This window comes from Phodopus roborovskii, unplaced genomic scaffold (genome assembly GCF_943737965.1).
Source record: "Phodopus roborovskii unplaced genomic scaffold, PHOROB, whole genome shotgun sequence".
NCBI lineage: Eukaryota > Metazoa > Chordata > Mammalia > Rodentia > Cricetidae > Phodopus > Phodopus roborovskii.
In genome coordinates, this window is record NW_026125295.1 from 13,662,855 (window position 1) to 13,683,070 (window position 20,216).

The 20,216-nt window shown below is 42.4% G+C and overlaps 1 protein-coding gene across 1 annotated transcript; it reads left to right on the forward strand.

Annotated features, from left to right (window-relative positions):
• Positions 1–19,339: 19,339 nt before the first annotated feature.
• On the forward strand, positions 19,340–19,768 carry LOC127213380 (coiled-coil-helix-coiled-coil-helix domain-containing protein 2-like). The gene has a single exon (XM_051173757.1). The coding sequence runs from the start codon at positions 19,340–19,342 to the stop codon at positions 19,766–19,768; it is 429 nt and encodes a 142-aa protein (XP_051029714.1).
• The last annotated feature ends 448 nt before the right edge of the window (positions 19,769–20,216 follow it).

Consider the following 20,216-nt stretch of genomic DNA (forward strand, 5'->3'; position numbering starts at 1 on the left):
GAACTCACAGAGATCGCCTGCCTCTGCCTCCCGAGGATCAAAGGTGTGAGCCACCAATGCCCGGCTCCCTGAAATCTTTATACTAGTTGAGGAAATTGAATCACAGAAGAAAGAACACGTCACGCTCCACACTTTATCATGTACAGAGTCAGGAATTTTTGTTTTGTTTTCTCTTCAATTTTGTGTGTGTGTGTGTGTGTGTGTGTGTGTGTGTGTGTGTGTGTGTGTGTGTGTCTGAGTATATGGTGTGTGGAGATGGGTGTCTTCTGGAGCTAGAGTTACAGACAGTTCATAGCCCCTATGTGGGTGCTGTGATCTGAAGAGCAGCAAATCTCTTAACTGCTGAGCTTTTATTCTCTTGAGAGAAAGTTTGATGCAGTACAGGCTGGTCTCAAACTCCCCGTATAGCTGAAGATGGCCTTGAATTTTTGATTCTCTTGTTCTTGTGAAAGATAATACCACAGGTGTACACCACCATGCCTGGCTCATTCTATAATTTTTTAATCTTAAACATGTCTGAATCTGGACTCATACCTCCAATCCCAGCACTCTGGAAGTAGAGGTGGTATTTTTAGACGCTAAAGGCCATTTTTAGGTATATAGCCAATTTGAGAACACCTGTATTTTTTCTGGTTTGTGGTTTTATAAATAAAGATTTGCATACAGAGGTTTTTGTGAGAAAATAAGTGTTTATTTTTCTGATCTAAGTGCTCATACTATAACTGCTGGGTTGTACCTGGTTAAATCCTGAGTTTTTTGTTTTTCATTTTGGTTTTTGGTGCTTTGATGTTCCTATGTAGCCCATGCTGGAATTCTCTGTGTAGTTCAGGATAATATTGGACTCGTAATGTGCCTCCTGCCTCAGCCGTTTGAGTGCTTGCATCATCACACTCAGCATGAAAAATTTTTTAATTGTGTTTATTTTATGTGTGCGTGCGTGTGTGTTTTCATGCATCTGTGTCCCTTTGAGTGCCATAACATGTTTGTGGAGGTTAAAAGAAAACTTAAAGGAGTTGTTCTTTCTTTCCACCATGTAAGTCCTGGTCAGCCTTGGGGGTAAACATCTTTACCTAAGGAGCTATCTTGATGGCCCTGTGTATCATCTTTTCTTCTGAGAGTCTTATGTTATAGCTTAGGCTTGCCTCAAATCTCTGATCCTCCTACCTCAGCCTCCCAGATGCTGGTGTTAACAGGCATGCACTGCCATACTTGGTCAGAATCAGGATTTAAATCCAGGCTGAATGTTTGACTATTCACCTGCATTTGTTTTAATTATACTGATAAGAGGTGTGTGGGGGTCCTCAGTGAGACTTCTCTAGTGAGTACTAAGCTGGAGTGTCTGTTGGTGTATATAAGACAGAGTGGTATGTGAGAAGTGATAGGAGCCTCACGTGGAACTTGAAGAACATGCGAGGGGCCATTCTCAGAATCCAGGTCTTGGGTGAGATAAGTCTCAGTGTAGCCCAAGTTAACCTTAACTTGCTGTATAGCCTAAGGCTTTGAAATCATGTTCCTCCTGTCTCCATCTCTCAGATGCTGAGATTATATGAGATTATAGGCATATACAGTAGAGATAAAGATACAGTAGGAAGGGTTGAGACAGGTTCCACTATGCATCCTTTGTTGACCTGGAGCTCAAACTCAGAGATCAGCCCCTCCCCTCCATGCTGGGATTTAAAGGTGTTTGCCTCCATGTTTAGCCCTCTGAAGGAAACTCTTGTTGGATGAAGATAGCTTAGTGATTAAGGGTGACCTATTGTTCTTCAGAGGACCCTGATTCCATTTCCAGTGCCATATGGTAGCTTACAACCCTGGAAATGAGGTTACGGACAGGATTCAACACCCTAGTCTGGCCTTTGTGGACACAAGGTATACACATGGTATATTCAGGCAGAATACCCATATACATAAAATAAAAATAATTCAAAAGAGAACTTGCCATTCTTGTAAAGGACTGAAGTTCAGTTTCCAGCATCCATGTGGAACATCTTCCAGTTGTCTGGAACTCCAGCTCTAAGGAGTCAGAGCTGTCTAGCTTCTACAGGTACATACCCACATGCATGTGCAGACACAGATACATAATTTAAGGAAAAAACCTTGATTGGGTATGGTGGTTCATGCCTTTAATTTCAGAGCCTGGTCTACATAGAGAGTTCCAGGCCAGCCACAGCTACACATTGACACCCTGCCTTTAAAAAAATAATCTTCCCGCCTTTCAAGCCTTATGCTAAGTTGTTCCGGCACCATGTTGAAGTAAGCCAAGGGCTTAGCCCTAGGTTGGAGAACAAACTTCACCTGGACCTTCAAGAAGTGTCAGTTTGGTGAAAGCAGTAGCAGGAAGGTCAGTTTCTGTGGTTGGAGAAAATTAAGTCGAGACAAAAGACTTGACACTTATTGGGGGTTCTGGAAGGTTGGGTTGGAGCAGAATGCTGCATAGAGGAACTTAGAGGAATTGGGAGCTCTGAAGGTCTTGAAGTACAGCCATGATTTTTCTCTTTGTAGCTCTGGTTGTCCTGGAACTCGATCTGTAGACCTTGAACTCAGAGATCCTAGTCAGGGCTATCGGAATGGCTCAGCAGTTAAGAGTATTGGCTGCTTTTCCAGAGGACCTAAGTTCAATTCCCAGCATTCATGAGGCAGCTCACAGTTGTCTATAATTGTAAGCCTGTGGGATCTGATTCTCATTTCGATGTTCAGACGTACATGCAGACAAAACATCCATATACATAAATAAATCCTTAAAAAAAGAAACATTAGTCATTGCTTTGATTCTATGGGGAGATAGTGAACTTGAACCATGTCAGTAGTAAGGTGTGAGGTGGAGAGAAACAAGGTTCAAGACAGGACTTACGTTTATGGGACCTGTTGAGTGGAAAGGTCAAGTGACCAAGCAGAGCCATCACTTTGGTCTCAAGGAACACTTGTGTCTTTGTTACTTGTAGGGATTGATGAGGAGCTGTATACTTACTTGGGCATACTAGGCAAGGACTTTACCGCTGAACTACATCCTCAACCACATAGTTGCCTCTCATCCCTCAGTTTGGTGTTTTTTTTTTTTTTTCAAGGCAGGGTTTCTCTGTGTAGCTTTGGAGACTGTCCTGGAACTCATGCTGTGGACTCACAGACATCCACCTGAGTCCTGGGATTAAAGGTGTGCCCCACTACTACCCAGTGAGAGAAATTTTGTTAGTCCAAGCTGGCTTTAAACTGTAATCCTCCTATGTCAGCTTCCAGAGCACTAGAATTATGTGTATGTACTGTCATAACTGATTTCCATAGCTTTTCTCTCTCTGTCTGGACAAGTCTCACTGTGTAGCTCAGGTTAGCCTAACAATAGTGCAGGCATGACTGGGACTTTGATCCTCCTTCCTTTGCCTTCTGAGTGCTAGGATTTAGGCATGTGTCACAGTATGTAGTTCTATAGCCTCTTCTTTTTTTTAAAAAATGGTTTTTCTAGACAGGGTTCTCCATAACCCTGGCTGTCCTGGAACTCACTGTATAGATAGGATGGCCTTGAACTCAGGGATCCACCTGCTTCTGCCTCCCCAATCTGGGATTAATGGTGTAAGCCACTACCACCCCGGGCTTCTATAGCTTTCTTGATGAAGGGTGTAGTTAACATAGTGGAATGACAGGTGGCAACAGTCCCATTTTATGGAAGGTTAAAAAAAAAAAAAAAATGAGGACTTAGCTGGACATAGTGGTACATGCCTGTAATCTTTGCACTTTCTGTATTGGGGTCCTGGGAACTTCCAGACCAGTTTGAGCCACTTACATGGTGAGGGAGGCTGCCCTACCGGAGAAAAAGAGGGGAGAAGTGTGGACAGTAAAGAGTAAGGAAGGCCTAGCCTAGAGAGCAAGTCAGTTATGGGAACTTTGTTTCCTTATCTGCCATTTAGATTTGAGTAGTTGCAGATTGTGATTGCACCTGGGTTATAAACCTCCGGAGTATCAGAGAAAATAAGACAACTTGTATGAGCATCAAAGAGCGAGAGGACTTTTTCGGATTATTGAACCGCAAAGAACCTTGAAGTGGGAACTAATGCAGGTAGGGTGTTCTTGAGTGTATGCTGTGTATTGGTCCAGGTTTTCCCCACCTTTTCACCTCTTTCCATTTAATAACATTTCTGTAACTTTGTCACCATTTTTGAACCTTTTTAGGAAAAAAAGGTTTTTTTTTTTTTTTTTTTTGAGACAGGGTTTCTCTGTAGCTTTGGAGGCTGTCCTGAAACTCACTCTGTAGACCAGGCTGGCCTTGAACTCACGGAGATCCACCTGTCTCTGTTTCCTATGTGCCACTATGCCTGGCTCCAGCGTTTCTTATTAGATCATTTTACTCTGTTTCCTTCTGTTATATTGTCATCACTGCAGGCTGGGAGTCTTGCTAGTTATCTGGTCATTTCATACAGGTTCCTTGTAAGCCCATGCTTTAGGGTATTCAGTCTTCCTGGGTTGGGTGTAATGTGGTACTGTAATTCTAGCTCTCAGGCTGACACTGGAATTGAGGTAACCTGTGCTGCATAGTGAGGCACTGTCTCAAAATGTAGACAACCTCTTACCAAAATAAAGCCAACCAGCAAACATCCTCAAGCAGCCAATAGAACAAAACAAGCAGTGCTCCGCAGAGTCACATACTTACTTCGCCTCTTGACCATCCATCTCTCTTTACTCTGATCACTACTAATACTGCTCAAATAGCAGTTTCTATAAATAGAGTTTTAGAGTAGTTTACAAAATTGCACTGGTGCTAGCTAGAGGGCCTAATTTAGCTTTAATGAATAGTGTTTTCTATTTTTCTATTGCTTGGGTTTGATAACTAAGCAATTTTTAGTTTGGTTTTTATTTGAGACAGGGTTTCTCTGTCTGTGGCTTTGGAGGCTGTCCTGAAACTAGCTCTTGTAGACCAGTCTGGTCTCGAACTCACAGAGATCCGCCTGCCTCTGCCTCCTGAGTTCTGGGATCAAAGGCGTGTGATACCACTGCCCAGCTTTTTTTTTTTTTTTTTTTTTTAATTTTTTTTGAGAGAGGGTTTCTTTGTGTAACAGCTCTGGCTGTCCTGGAACTTGCTGTGTAGACAAAGCTGGCCTTGAACTCACAGCAATCCACCTGCCTTTGCCTCCCAAGTGCTGGGTTAAAAGGTATGCTGCACCACCACCACCACCACCCAGCATCTTTGAGAATTCTAAGTCAGCCTAGTTTACATAGCAAGTTTCAGGCCAGTCAGGACTGTGTAGTGATAGCCTATCCAAATAAAAAAAACAACAAAAACCTAAACTCAACTGAAGAAATTGGAGAGTGGCTCAGTTGTTAAGAACACTGGGAGCCAGCAGTGGTGGTTGTCTCAAAAAGCCAAAAAAATAAAAATAGAAAAGACTGCTTATGGGTAAGGGCTTGTAATCCTAATTTCCAGAAGGGAGAGACAGCAGGAACCCTGAAGCTTGCTGGCCTAAAATTTAGCCTCAAGTCTGAGTAAAAGATCCTATCTCCAAAACCAAGGCAGGCATCTCCTGAGAAATGTCAGGAGACTGCTAACGAGCTCCACAGCACAGCTCTTGCCTCACTCCCCAACATCTGCACTTTACACCTACAAAGAAAAAGTTGATGCTGTTGTAATTAATTTTACATCTTTGCTATCTGAAATGTCATAAGTTTTGGTTTTGAATGGACTGCACATAAAATTGCATTTTCTTACAATGGTCTTTTGACAAAGCAGGTGACTGACCAAAGCGATGGTGCCCACTTGCTCCAGCGGGTTAGTATGGGGTAGCTGTTTCAGTTTGGGTGCTCACCACTGTTCTCTTCTGTTCCTGCAGGGCCTCTGCTCTCCAGGAAGAGAAAGCTTTGTAAGCGGCCTGGCTCGGGAAGGTGAGGTAAGACACCGGGAATGAAAAATCCTGTAAAGGAGAGAGGATAGCAAGCCTTTTGGTGACACGATGGACCGACCCTTCAGTTTGAAAGCAGCAACGATGATTGAGGAGAAAGCTCTGTCAGAGTATCTTTGTTTACTTGGTGGCTTCTGGGGATGGAGCTGAGGGTCTCAAGTATGTTAGGCAAACACTCTTATCACAGAGCTACATTCTCCTTTCACCATGTGGGTCCTGTGGATCAAACTCAGGTCATCAGGAGTTGGTAGGGGCCTTTATCCAGGGCTGGTCCAGTGGCCCAAGGGTTTGTAACTTTTGTATCCACACAGAGACCAAGTCTAAATGTTCTCCTTCTTTAAGGGTGTGTGCTGCCACAGGTTCCTTGGTTGGTTGGTTCTTTCTTTCTTTCTTTTTTTGAAACAGTTACAGCCCTTGGGGCATGTGCCAGTTAGAGGGGAGCTTAAGGGCAAGTGAAACACTTGGAAAGGGTGTGTCCTATTCAGGGAAACGGTGCCCATTTTGGTTGCCTTTTTTGGCATTTGCTCTTCATTGCTATGGATGTTGTTTTTGTACCTAAATGTTTGTGTCTACAACAAACTGCCCTTACAGAATTTTTTTTACTGATTGGTATATATTGGAACAAAACAGTGGGTTTTTAATTTTTAAATTTCTTTTCTTTCTGTATAGACCATGTTGGCCTGAAACTCTCAAACGTTAGGATTAAAGGAATGTACCATCACATTGGTCCTGAAAATTTTAAAGAATTTTTGCTGGGTAGTGTTTATAAATGCCTTTCTTTAATCCTAGTACTCAGGAGGCAGACATAGGTGGACCTCGAGTTTCAGGCCAGCCTGGCCTATAGAGTGAGTTCTAGGACAGCCTGGGCTATATAGAGAAACCCTGTCTTGAAAAACAAAACAAAAAAAGTTAGATTAGCATACATAGAATGGGTTTCAAAATAATGAGATTTGAAGATATTCTTACTATGATTTTGCAAGTGTTCTGGTTATCTTCTGTATTATCCTTGAAAGCTGTGCAGATAACATCTTCCCCTCAGGTATCCCAAGGTTATATAGGGGATTGCATAAGAAGATTCCAAAGTGGAGATGCTGAAGCAATGGCTTAGCATTTAAGAGTACATGCTTCTCTTTCAGAGCATCCAAGTTTGGTTCTATCATTCACACAGTTGCTCACAAGTATTCACAACTTCAGTTCTAGAGGATCTGACTCCTGGCCTCTGCAGGCACCAGGCATTCCTGTGGTACATAGACATACATGTAGGCAAAACACCCCTGTACATAAAATAAAAATTAAAATTAAGAAAGAATGATTTCAAGATTTTCTATGGTACATGAGTTGTCGTAACACCTCTCTTAATTAGCTCAAGTTATTCTCTTAAGACTGTATTCATTCTCCAGCTAATTTGCATGTGTATTATTGGGGATTGAACCTAGGGCTTGAGCATGCTAGGCAAGCGATTTACCACTGGGCTAGATCCCCGGCTCTTTTGAGACAAGATCTTGACAAGTTTCCTAGTCTGACTTCTAAGTCTCTTTACAACTCAGGCAGGTTTGTAACTTAGTTTACCTCTGTCTTCTAAATTCTGGAATTGCAGGGGCTGGAGAGATGACTCAGTAGTTAAGAGTTTATACTGATTTTCCAGAAGATAGGAGTTTGATTCCCAGTACCCCCATCAGGCAGCTCAGAACCACTTATAATTCCAGTTCCAGTGGATCCTTTAGCTTTCAAAGGCATCTGCACTATGTGCACACACCACCCCCCCATACAAGTTATTAAAATGTAGTAAATCTTTTAATCCTAGGATTTCAGGTGGACCTCTTCATCCCTGGACTCCCACAGAATTTTTCCAAGAATGATGTAGAAAATAATTCTTAGGCAGTGGTGGTGCTCACCTTTAATCCCAGCACCCGGGAGGCAGAGGCAGGTGGATCTCTGAGTTCAAGGCCAGCCTGGTCTACAGAGCTAGTTCTAGGACAGGCTCCAAAGCAATACAGTGTAACCCTGCCTTGACAAACCAACCCCCCCCCAATAAACAGACAAACAAATAAATAAATAAATAAATAAATGGATATTAATTAAACCTTGGACATTATCCTTGTTTTGGACACTAATTTACTATGGAATATTTACACAAGACATCCTTTTCATCACTATAAATGTTGTGTGTATATTCTCTTGCTTGAGCTGGAATATCATCTTTGTATCGAATATTCCATTTGCTCAGGTAGCTTTGCTAAATACAGTGTTTTATAGTAGAGTCCAGCCTGCTAAGTACCTCTTGTGCAAGGCTAGATTCTGGGGTTAGGGAAAAACAAAGTAAATTGTAAGTGTCTTATATTTTTAGATCTTTGAGCAGTGTTGGAAAGATTGAATTGCCTGAATGGGAAAATTTGGTAAGAGAGTAGAAGAGAAGCTCTTTATTAAAGAGCTAAAAATAGAATTCATTAAAGTCACAAGTAGATAACAGTAAGATTCCCTTCTCACTCTTAACTGTTCTAGGTTTGTGCTCCCTGTTGTTGCTTCTGCTTATCTTCAGAAGATAGCATTATTTTGTCAGCAGGGTAAAGAGTGTAGACCTGTAACCCTGAGTATGCCAGTCTGTGTGGACCTACAGCCAATCTGAAGCTATGATTTCTGCAGTAGTTTGGTTGGGATAGGGTTACAACATGAAACTCTGACTCAAAAAAGAAGAGAAAAAGGAGAAAATGTCTGAATTCCTTGGGACAGGTGGAAATCTTTAGCAGAAGTTAATTGTCTGCTCTCATAGTAATTCTTGAACTGACAGGGCTTGTGGGGGTAATTCGTATTTCAAAGCCTTTACTGTTATATCCCTTCTGTTTGAGCATTATTTACTATAAAGAGGCCTCCCTGTAGGCCATCTAGTTTTCCTGATTAACCATTTGTATCTCAGGTCACGTCTGTCTGTCTGTCTCTCTCTCTCTTTCTCTCTTTCAAGGGGAGGGGGTCCCCTCTGATCTTAACAGCTGAAGAAAGGACATGTCTTTCTTCCTGTTTAGGACCCTGGTGCCCCAGGCTGCCAGTGCCCTTTCCCTCTGTGGTGTGAGGGGGTGGAGGAATGTCCTGGCCTACCCTCTTCCATCCTGTCATGGGTTCCAGGGATAATAGGGTCTATTGTGGGCTGTGCCCTCCTTCAGTGTCAGCCTTTCTGTGTCGGGGCTGCTGTAGTAACTGGGTGTTGTTGGGCTAGGCTTGTTTCTCCATGTTGTATTGCTGTTGAGGAGGGTTCTGGAAGACGATGCTTATACCTTGGCCCTGCACTGGGATATTTTGCTTTTTTTTTTTTTTTTTTTGGGTGGGGGGATAGGGTCTGTCTTTGTAGTACATGCTGGCTTTGAACTTGAAATCCTCCTCTTACCTTCAAGTATAATATCATAGTTTACCCCATGTTTTGTTTTGGTTTCTCTGCATAGCCCTGGCTGTCCTCAAACTCAGAGATCCACTTGCCTCTATCTTTCAAGTGCTGGAATGAAAGGCTTGTACCAGCTCTTTTTTTTATGTTTTAATTTTTTTTTTTTTTTTTTTTTTAGGTGCCAGGGATTCAGATCCAGGATCTTGCTCATACTAAGCAAGCATGTTACCACTGAATTACATCTCCAACCCTATATATTTTGATAAATACTCCCCTACCCCCATTTTTTTGGTCTTTATTTTGAGACAGGGTCTCTATGTATATCCCTAGCTATCCTGGAATACACTATGTAGACCAGGCTGGTTTAGAACTCAGAGATCCACTTGTCTCTGCCTCCTGAGTTCTGGGATTAAAGGCCTGTACCACCATACCCTGCTTCTTGATAAACATTCTTGTGAAGCCCTTTGGGCCTCAGGCTTGTAGCAGATCTGAGACCATATATGGAGAAACAGGCCTGCTGCTTCCAAGGGTGGCTGAGGGCCTGATCATAGGAGGTAGGGCCCTCTCCCTGGGCTGTTCACAGATGTGTTCCCATAGGATTGACTTATTTGTGGGTGAAATTACACATTTTAAATCTACTTATATTGAGTTTTATTGAAGGTAAAACTCACTGAAGATGTTAAATGCTAGACTAAGGTTCTCTAGACGGGGAGGTAGGCAAGAGGCCTTTAACAAAACTTAAAAATATTTTAAAATATTAATATATTTATTATTTTTTCTTATTTTAATATCTATCCCAGTTCCCTCTCCCTTCCTCCCATCAGAAAACTTTTCTTTCTGTTTTGATGCTGGAGGGAGATTGAACCCAGACCTGTGTATATGTTAATTAAACATGTACCCTGCCATTGAGGTATACTCTTAGCCCCAGGTTTATTTAAAAGACAGATTTATGCTGGACATGATGGCACTTAGAAGGCAGAGGCAGGCAGGTCTCTCTGAGTTTGAGGCCAACCTGGTCTACAGAGAGTTCCAGGACACCCAGGGCTACACACAGAAACCGTCTTGAAAAACAAACAAATAAACAAACAAACACCTCCTCCCAACAGATTTGTTCTGGTTATGGATTTATGGATGGTTTTTCTCTGACATCAACTTACCTCAGTAACTTCTGTTCCTGACCCTAGGCCAATGTGTTCCTGGGGATAATGTATGAGGTTTTTTTTTTTGTCTCTGTTCCTCTCCAGGATTATTGGGTTCCAACAGAGAGAGAGCTATATGTGTGACCTGTTGTGCTTTGTTGGGTTCTGTGAAGGGTAGATGAGCATATAGGATAGAGGGCAGAGGTAGAGGCTGAAGACTTTGCTCAGTGATTTCAGATACCTGGTGAGGCGTTGGAATACCTGTAGGCTTTGGAGTGGTCCTGGAATTCCTCTTTGATCTTTTGAGTAAAAGATCACATTCTTTCTCTTTCCTAGCATCTCTGCTCTGCTTGGTGCTCTATTCCTTTCCTCCCTTTCCTTTCTTTTGTAAAATACTAGGCAAGTATTTAACCAATGAGATAACACCCTCAGGCTGTTCTACTCCAACTCAACCTGTTTTATCTTTTGCCTGAGCAGAATGTTGTTTCTCTGTTTTAGGATTCAAAGTACCATATCATTTTTGCCAAATGAAGGAATAAAACATATGCACCATGCTGAGCTAAGTTTGCAAATGCTGGCACTTGTTATAAGAAGGGCTTTAGGGGAGAAATCTATATAGAGCTTGGTGATACTGTGATGTTGAGTCACGACTTCTCAGAGATTAGGTCTGCCTACCCAGTGAGGGCTGTTGCTGTTGGGCACAGCAGGCAAAATTTTTGGTATGACCATGGACAGGAGAGCAGTAACCTCAATAGTAGAAACCTGGGCTTGAGGAAGGAATCTTCCAAATAGACCCTAAGGTCTTCCTTAAGGTGACTTTAGGCAAGGTCTTTGAATTTTGTTATTGTTGTTTGCTTGTTTGTTTTCCAAGAGGGTTTTCCTGTGTAGCTCTGGCTGTCCTGGAATTCACTCAGTAGTGTGACCTGAATGGTGCCTGGCATTTGTCTGATAATTGGTACTTGTTATCTGCTCGTTTTTTATTTTGGTATATGCTATGAGCTTGATATCTAATAATAACTGTAGACTGGAGGTGGAGAGATGACTCAGTGGCTAAGAACAGTTACTACTTTTACAGAGGACCTGGGTTGGGGTCCCAGCACATGATGGTTTATAATAATCTATAGCTCAGTTCTTTGGCATCAGGCATGCATGTGGTGCATATACCATACATGCAGGCAATCACTCACAGACATAAAATCTGTTGGGTTTGTTGTTGTCTCGCTTTATTTATTTATTTATTTATTTATTTATTCATTCATTCATTCATTCATTCATTCAAGGTAGGGTTTCTCTGTGTAGGCCTGGGTACCCTGGAACTTAATATATAGACCAGTATTGCCTAGAACTTATAGAGCTCCATCTACCTGTTTCTTGAGTACTGGTAATAAAGGCATATGCTAGCACACCAGCCCTAAAATAAGGTAGGTGTGTGTGTGTGTGTGTGTGTGTGTGTGTATGTGTATGTATGTATGTATGTATGTATGTATGTATGTATGTATCTCTCCCCCCCCCCCCCCCAGGGTTTCTCTGTTTAACAATCCTGGCTGTTTTGGAACTTGCCTGTAATTCACTGAGATCCACCTGCCTCTGCCTCCTAAGTGCTGGGATTAAAGTTGTGCTCCACCATTGCCAGGCCAATAAATAAGGTTTGAAGAAAAAGGAAACAGACAGGTCCTGGAGTGGTTAAGAGAGCTTGTGCAGCCCTGTGGTGGTAGCAGCACACTTCTTGGAAGGCGGAGGCAGGTGTATCTCTGTGAGTTTAGAGCCAGCTTGGTCTACAAGTCAGTTCCAGGATGGTCAGGAGTCTTACACAGAGAAGCCCTGTCTTGTAAAAACAACAACAAAACAACAAAGAGAGGGAGAGGAGAGGGAGGGAGGAAGAGGGTGTGAGAGAGAGAGAGAGAAAAGAGAGAGGAGGGAGGGAGAGGGGGAGAAAGAGGGAGAGGTGGAGAGAAAGAGGAGGGAGGAAGGGAGGGAGAGAGGGAGAGGGAGATGCTTTTCCAGAAGACTCGAGTTTGGTTCCCAGCACCTTTTAGCATACTCATCTCCTCTTCACAGAATCTGGTAAAGCATAATAGCAGGAAACCAATACTTCTGGGGGGGGGGGAAAGAGTTACTAGTATGTACCATATGTCTGTCTCCCATCAGGAATAGAAATGATTAAGGGACAAGTCAGCTTGATGCTTGATCTGGGGGGTGGGGGAGATCCATGTCTAGAACAGCCTGTGGCAAGGGGTCACCTAAGTGGTAAGAGTATGTGCTTAATTAACATAAATGAGGTCCCTAGTTCAATCCCTATCCCCAAACCAAATGAAATCCTGAGCGGAAGGAAGTACATTTCTACCATGGACACTGGGTCACAGACTGTTTGTTTTTGTGGAGTGATAATTAATCCTGGCAGTTTTACTTCAGATTTGGATCTAGGGTGCAGAAAGCAGGACACCTAGTGGTATACCTGGTGATGTCCATATTTCTTAGCTAGCCTGCAGGTATCTGCTATATTCTAATGTGTTTTTAGGCAAAGAGATGCAGCAGCAGTGGGTGACTATTAATATCATTTATAGGCTTTTTTTTTTTTTTTGAGACAGGGTTTCTCTGGCTTTGGAGGCTGTCCTGTAATTAGCTCTTGTAGACCAGGCTGGTCTCTACTTTCTTGTCTTGAAACAGAATCTTACTATGTAGCCCAGAGTGGCCTTGAACCCATAGTAATCTTGCTTCACCCACCTTAAATACTGTGAGTTGTTAATGGAGACAGTGTTTGTATTGTAGACCAAGTTGGTCAGAACACAGAATCTTTCTGCTTTGTTCTCTCACATTCTCACATGGTGGGGGTTATTGGTGTGGGCTACTGTGCCCAGTTGCAGTATTTTTAAAATTAATTTTTTTTCTGGTGTGTGTGTGTGTGTGTGTGTGTACTTGGTAGGTGTGTAGAGGTCAGAGGATAGTTTGTAGAAGTTTTATTTTTACCATGTGGGTGCTGGGGATCAAAGTGAAGTTGCCAAGCTTGTTGTCAAGCACCTTTACCCTACCTAGCTGGTCCTGAAAATATTTTTTTAATTTAATTAATTCATTAGTTTACTTAAAGTTTTTTAGATTTATTATTTTATGTGTAAGAGTATTTTGCTACAAGCATATATGTGTGCTATGTTAGTGACTGGTGCAGGGAAGGTCAGAAGAGGGCTTCAGATCTCCTGGGACTCGAGTAACATAAGGTTGTCAGTAGCCATGTGGGTGCTAGGAATTGAACCTGGATCTTCTGCAAGAACAGTAAGTGTTATTAACTTCTGTGCCAGTTCTCAGTCCCTGAGTATAGTGTTTGATTTACTGTATTGTTCTCAATAATGTGTTTAGGCAGCAAGGATGGCTCTGATGGTACATGGTACAAATATGGGTTCTCTTTGTGTCCTCAGGCAGAAGAAAGAAATAAAGACAATTTTCCTTAGTTGTTATTTTTCAGAAGACTAGATTGATGGAATGTGTCCTGTCTCTGGCAAGTGACTTCAGACAGTTTGTGTGTGTTTCTGATTCTGGTATTATAAAGTAAGTTGGAAGGCTAGGCCCATCCTGGAGGGTTCTAGGAGAGATTAGGGAGAGGGCCTTGAAAAGCTGACAGGCCATAGTCTAGATTACGTGGGACGTACCCATGTGCCTGTGGCCTGTATAGCTATGTCCTGTCCCTGATGTGGGGCCTCAGGCAATGCTGCAGGGACTGGCTGGGATAGGTTGTATGTAGTAGCCTCTTGGTTTGGCCGTGATTGGGATAAGGGAAGGCAGGGATGTGGGGGATAATTTGAAAAGCTGTGGAAAGAGATGGAAACCAGGTTAGAAAACAAACATTGCTAAGAAGAGAAGATAACTCACAATGAGTGGAAGAACTTAGGTCCTCTAGAAGATCTTACATGCTCTTAGCCACTGAGCCGTCTCTTCAGCACCTGACAATTTTAATACTACACTTACTTATTTGTGTGGATGCATTCATGCATATGCCATAGTGCATGTGTGGTGTTCAGAGGACAACCCCAGAGAGTTGACTCTCTTTTCCACTGTGTGAATTCTCAGGATTGAATTGTAGTTGTTAGGCTTGGCAACAAGCACCTTTACCCACTGAGCCATTTTGCTGGCTTGACACATGAAGTTTTGACATCTGGTTAGTGAAACAAAAAACCTTTACCATCCCTGGAAGCCAGTTAATATGGGTAAAGGGGCCAGGCAGTTGGTTGTAGTCACAGTGTCATCTTGATAGCCAACAGCTATTGGAGAGTAGTTAGTCACCTGAGCTAGTGACTACTGGGGTTTCCCTAATAGTGAACTCAACAGACCTGATTGTCTGGAGGCCACCTGGCTTGGCTATTTTTCCTATGTTGCTTGGGAATCTAAGAATTCTTTCTGGGTTGGTTTTATGTTGACTTCATCTTTGTGTTTTCATCAGCTAATTTTATGTGGGTGTATGAGCACAATACATGTGGAAATTAGAGGACAGCTTGTGGGATCTACTCAGTCTTTCCAGGAGATGGGTCTCAGAGATCAAATCTAGGTTACCAGTCTTGGCAGGCAAGCACCTTTACTGATTGAGCCATCTTACAGGCCCTGTTGTTTTTTAAATTTTCTTTAGATTATTTTGTGTGCATGAGTGTTTTGCTTACATGTAGCTAGTGATTGGTACTCACAGAGGTCAGAAGAGGGTGTCTAATCCCTTGAAATTGGCATTATGGACAGTTATGAACTGAACCCAGGTGATCTGCAAGAGTAACAAGTGCTGTTGACTACTAAACCATCACTTCAGCCTCATTTATTTATTTATTTATTTATTTATTAATTTATTTGCCATGTATACAGTTGTACAGTGTTCTGCCTGCAGGCCAGAAGAGGGAATCAGATCCCATTAGAGATGGTTGTGATGGTTGTGAGCCACCATGTTGTTGTTGGGAGTTGAACTCAGGACCTCTGGAAGAGCTCTTAAACTTTGAGTCATCTCTTCCAGCCCCAGCCTCATGTTTTGTTATTTTGAAGCAGGATCTCTTTGCATAACAGAGGCTAATTTTAAAGTTGTAGTCTTCCTTTCTGTACCTTTGAGCTGGGATTATAGGCAAGCAGCACCACCTGTGCTGTGTAGACCAGGCTGGCCTGGAACCCACAGAAATCCTCCTATCTCTGCTTCCAGAGTGCTCAGATTAAAGACGTGTGCCACCACACTTAATTAAAAGTTATTGTTGAGACAGGGTGCATTATTAGGAATTGCAGTTTAATTTTATCTGCTTTTTAATTGGTTGTGGTTTTAAGTCTCTTCTCTTATAGTTTTCTCCTCTCTTCTTTTCCTGAGTCTTTCTCCCGTTTTCTTTGGTCTGCTGCAGAACTTGAGCCTAAAGTGTTAACAGCCCAGATTGAAGAGATTGCATCACAGAGTAATTTCTCTGTTATTTCTGTGAGCCGGCAGCTGGACGTTGAACTTTAGTTTTCGGTTTGGTTCCTTTGATAAATAAAGTGGGGTGTGTGTGTGTGGTTGTATTTTCTCCTGCAGTGCTGGCTTTTTGCTGTCTATACTTTGTTCCTGACAGGTGTCCAGAACACTATTTCTGTGGAGGGATATCAGGCCAGAGTGGAGATAGATGGCTTTGTCAAACCAGTCTACCTAGCATGGGTGTGACAGATGTTGCAAGAGGAAAGTTCTGGATGTTTTTGTGGTTGGTTTGCAGGGTCGGGTGCATATGTAGAACACTGTCACCTTTTTAGCTCTTACCCCTTTTCTTCATGTTTTCTTTTCCCCTTAACTTTCAGTTTCTCTGATTGTCATTTTCTGCCCCCAGTCTCATCTCCGGATTAGGGTTTGGTTCATTTGTGTATGTGTGTTTGGTTTTTCAAAAACGGTTTCTTAGTGGCTTTGGCTGTCCTGAAACTCACTCTGTAGACCAGGCTGGGCTAGAACTCACAGAGATCCTCCTGCCTCTGCGTCCCAAGTGTTGGGATTAAAGGCATGAGCCACTACTACCTGGCAGGATATGGGTTTTTAACTACTCAGGCACTCACAACATGGGGCAGGACTATGGAAGCCTACATATCCCAATTTGTAAAATGAGGAACTAGTCTTAATGTTTTAAATAGTTATGTTAAAGATTTTCATTTTATAATACTTTTCTTAGTTTCAAGGCTAGTTTAGAGGGTTTTCCTGTTTGTTTGTTTTGTTTTTTTGAGACATGGTTTCTCTGTATAACAGCACTGACTGTCCTGGAACTCACTTTGTAGACCACCTACTTCTTCATATAAGAGATAAGTTTTAGCTGTAAGGAAGTGGAGAATTGAGGACAGCTAGAATTCAATATCTGCTTGGTGGGCAGTCTCTGGGAAGATGATTGTGGCTTTCCTTGCTGATCTGAACATCTAGGTATAGAAACTTGACTCACAGGCTGGACACCTAGCATGTATCCATGCTATCTTTATTTTATAGTTAATTTACACATTTAAATTTTCATTTATTTTACACTTATGTGATTAAAAAATTTATTTGTGGTATGTTTGTCTGAGCCATCTTGCCAGATGCCTATATAATTTTTGAAGTCAAATTCAGATTTAATATATATCAGAGTAGTTCAGACCTAAGGTGGATTTTTAGTTTTTGTCTTGTGAGACATTTTCTCACTATATAGCCTTGGCTGGATATGAACTTGCTCTGTAGACCAGGCTGGACTTGAACTCACAGAGATCTCCTGGCCTGTGCTTCCCAAGTACTAGGATTAAAAGTGTTAGTTACCCTGACTGTCTTCTTTCTTTTTATTGGTGATGTGGTGGATTGCTCCCACGGATTTATGTATGTCTAAGTACATGTTCTACCTCTGAGTTATTAGTTGCTCCCTGATTGAGTGAAGCTAGCCTACCCACCCTCTACAGGTCTTGATGTCAATTCCCAGCCCTTACTTTTTGTTCTCTTGTTTTAACTCAAGTTTTCTGAGGGCTGTCCTTTAGGGAGAAGAATGTAAAGGATTTTAGACAGGGAGGTGTGGGCTGTGCTGAAAAAAGGGCTGGAGAGGCTGCTGGAACTGCTGACTGTAGGAGTGAGTGTCAGGCTGCCAGCAGCAGACAGGGCCGTGAGGTGAGTGGTGGATCTTGTGTATTGAAACTGAATTGCTGTAATTTTACTAGGTCAGAACCACACCAAAGGCTGCTGTTAGGTGTTGCTGTTCTCTGACTTATTGGTTGGTGCAAAAATCCTAAGAGGGGAAACCTTACCCTTATCGCAGGTGGGGAGCTCTAGATAGCTGGTCCCTCAGCCTCAATTTATAAAAAGAAAAACAGCCCAGAGGCTATTATTTTGTTCTATAGGCTTTGAAAATCTATTCATACATGAAGTTTCCCCAGATCTGTGTAAACTAGTAGTAGTTGATTTTATTGATGCTATTATTTTTTAAATAAAGCATTAACAGGTAACATGGATAAACCATATATGTGTATATGACATATTTTTATGCTTTGATGGGAACGTCAAAAACTGTTCTGTGCAGCAGTTTCTTGGGGTCAATTGTTCATGTACAAAAGTTATGCTGATCAGAAAGGAAGCCCAGGAATGGAAATAGACTAGTAGATACTTCTCTGAGTGCACTGGCCTGAGGCAGAAGGTTCTTTCCGAGTGTCCCAAGTGCTGGAGTTTAGGTGGAGTGGCCAGTAGCCAGGCATTGGAGTGTGCAATTCTCTGGGAAAGCTGGCTTCTAACATTCATTTTTTTTCCCTCCCTCCCTCCCTTCCTCCCTCCCTCCCTCCCTTTTTTGAAACAGTTTTTTTTTTTTTTTTGTAGCTTTGCTGTCCTGGAACTCACTCTGTAGACCAGGCTGGCCTCAAACTCACAGAGATCCATCTGCCTCTGCCTCCCAAGTGCTGGGATCAAAGGCGTGCGTCACCACTGCCTGCCCGGCTATTTTCTCGAATTCTTGTAGAATTTGCCTGTCATTTGGAGGACAGCACACAACAGACTTAGATTTGGAAATAGATTTTAGTAAAGGGGACTGTTTTGCTGAGCAGTGAGCCCACAGCATGAAGAGTAGATGGTGGAGCTCAGAGGCAGTCTCTGGCTTTGCTCTCATTTTCTCTGAGCCTGTTCCTCATGCTCTGACCTTGGAATTGTTCTGGGGGTTGGGCTACCGAGGCATCTCAGTTTTCTCAGGCTGGATTTGAGGAGACAACACAGGGAAGCAAACACATAGGCAAAGCGCACCATAGAAATGTTATTGTTTGGAGTAATTAATCAGCCCATAATTCTCCATAGCAATTTTCCTCCAAGGTAGTTAAGTTTGGCTAGAAAAACAGTTGCATGTTTTGATTCATTAGTTGTCTGGAAATTCACCCTCCCATAATCCCGAAACTATTTCAGACCCATTACTCCCAGCCTAAATTTATGGTATTTGATTCCCACCATGCCCTTTAATCAAGCAGTATGAGAAGTGACAACTTATTTCTCAAGCTATTCAACGTGCTCCGTTTTCTTTCCTTTTTCTGTTCAAATTATTAATGAAGTGTTTGACACTAACTCAGTACCAGTAAAACTGAGAGAAAAGTAAATCGTTAGGTTGGACTATGAATTGAAGGACATTTTGTCACAATCATCAGTCCCACATCTAGGATTTTAATCTTCAGATTTATTTATAGACGAATGCAAGAATGAGTATGAGAGATGACCCTACCTAATCCTTCCAGAGTTTTGGAATTCTAGATGTGAGCCACCATGTCCAGCTAACAACAGGAAATTAAACATTAGTTTAACAGTGTACCTAACTACAGTTTATAATTAGTCTTAGCTTATTCAGTAACATCTTCAGTAACACACAAGGTACTGGTTTATCTTGATCAGCTCTGGCTGAGGAGATATCTTGAAGTTTTCTCCTTTGTAAGGGTGCGTTTTTTCCCCCATAAATAGTGTGGTGAGCTTGTTGCCTTGGATTCTGAGGGTGTGAAGACTCAGGATGCCTCGTGGAAGCCGAAGCCGTTCTTGCCGGGCTGCCTCTCCAGCTAGCCGGGCCCCTCAGATGAGGGCTTCTCTGAGACAAGGGCCTGCAGCTCAGCCTCTAGCAGCTGCTGTACCCAGGCAGCAAGTCCTGATGGCCCAGATGACACCCACTGTAGCTGGCGTGTCTGTGGGCTCTGTGTTGGGTCACAGCCCGGGTCATGCCATCACTGGGGGCTTTAGTGGAGGTGGTGATGCTGAGCCTGCAAAGTCTGACATCACTTACCAGGAGCCTCGGGGCCCAGCTGCTGGGCCAGCAGTCTCGTGGCCATGCTCTCTTGAGATTGAACAGTTTATGGAGTGTGCCCAGAACCAGAGTGACGTCAAGCTCTTTGAGGGCTTCAATGAGGTGTTGTGGCAGTGCAGAATTGCAAATGGTATAATCTAATCAAGAAGCTAAAACTGAAGAAATTGAAATGGGTTCTGCCTAGTTTATAGTGCAAGTGTGGACCCTGAGTAAACAAACCCTATTTCTACTAGCTCCATTGCTTCAGAATAGCCATGAACGAGTCCTAACTGTATAGACATCACTCAATTTGTAGTATTGGGGACTGGGCAAGCGATGGCCTCCTTGAACCAACTGTATTATTTTTTGTGAGTTATGGAAAATAAAATTGATTCTGGAAAAAGAAATGTATGGGTGAGGAACACTGGAAACTATGTAACATCCTCTTCATAAGACTTTGATACTCAGCTTTAGTATCTGGTGATGCTTCTAGATGCTTCCAACTGTCATTTCTTCTGGCTCTAATAAGTGTCATCTATCTGCCTGCCTATCTAATATCTTTTCTTTCTTTCTTTTTTTTTTTTTTTTTTGGTTTTTCGAGACAGGGCTT

Coding starts and splice junctions, on each gene's coding strand:
- LOC127213380 (XM_051173757.1), top strand. CDS start 19,340: ATGCCTCGTGGAAGCCGAAGCCGTTCTTGCCGGGCTGCCTCTCCAGCT.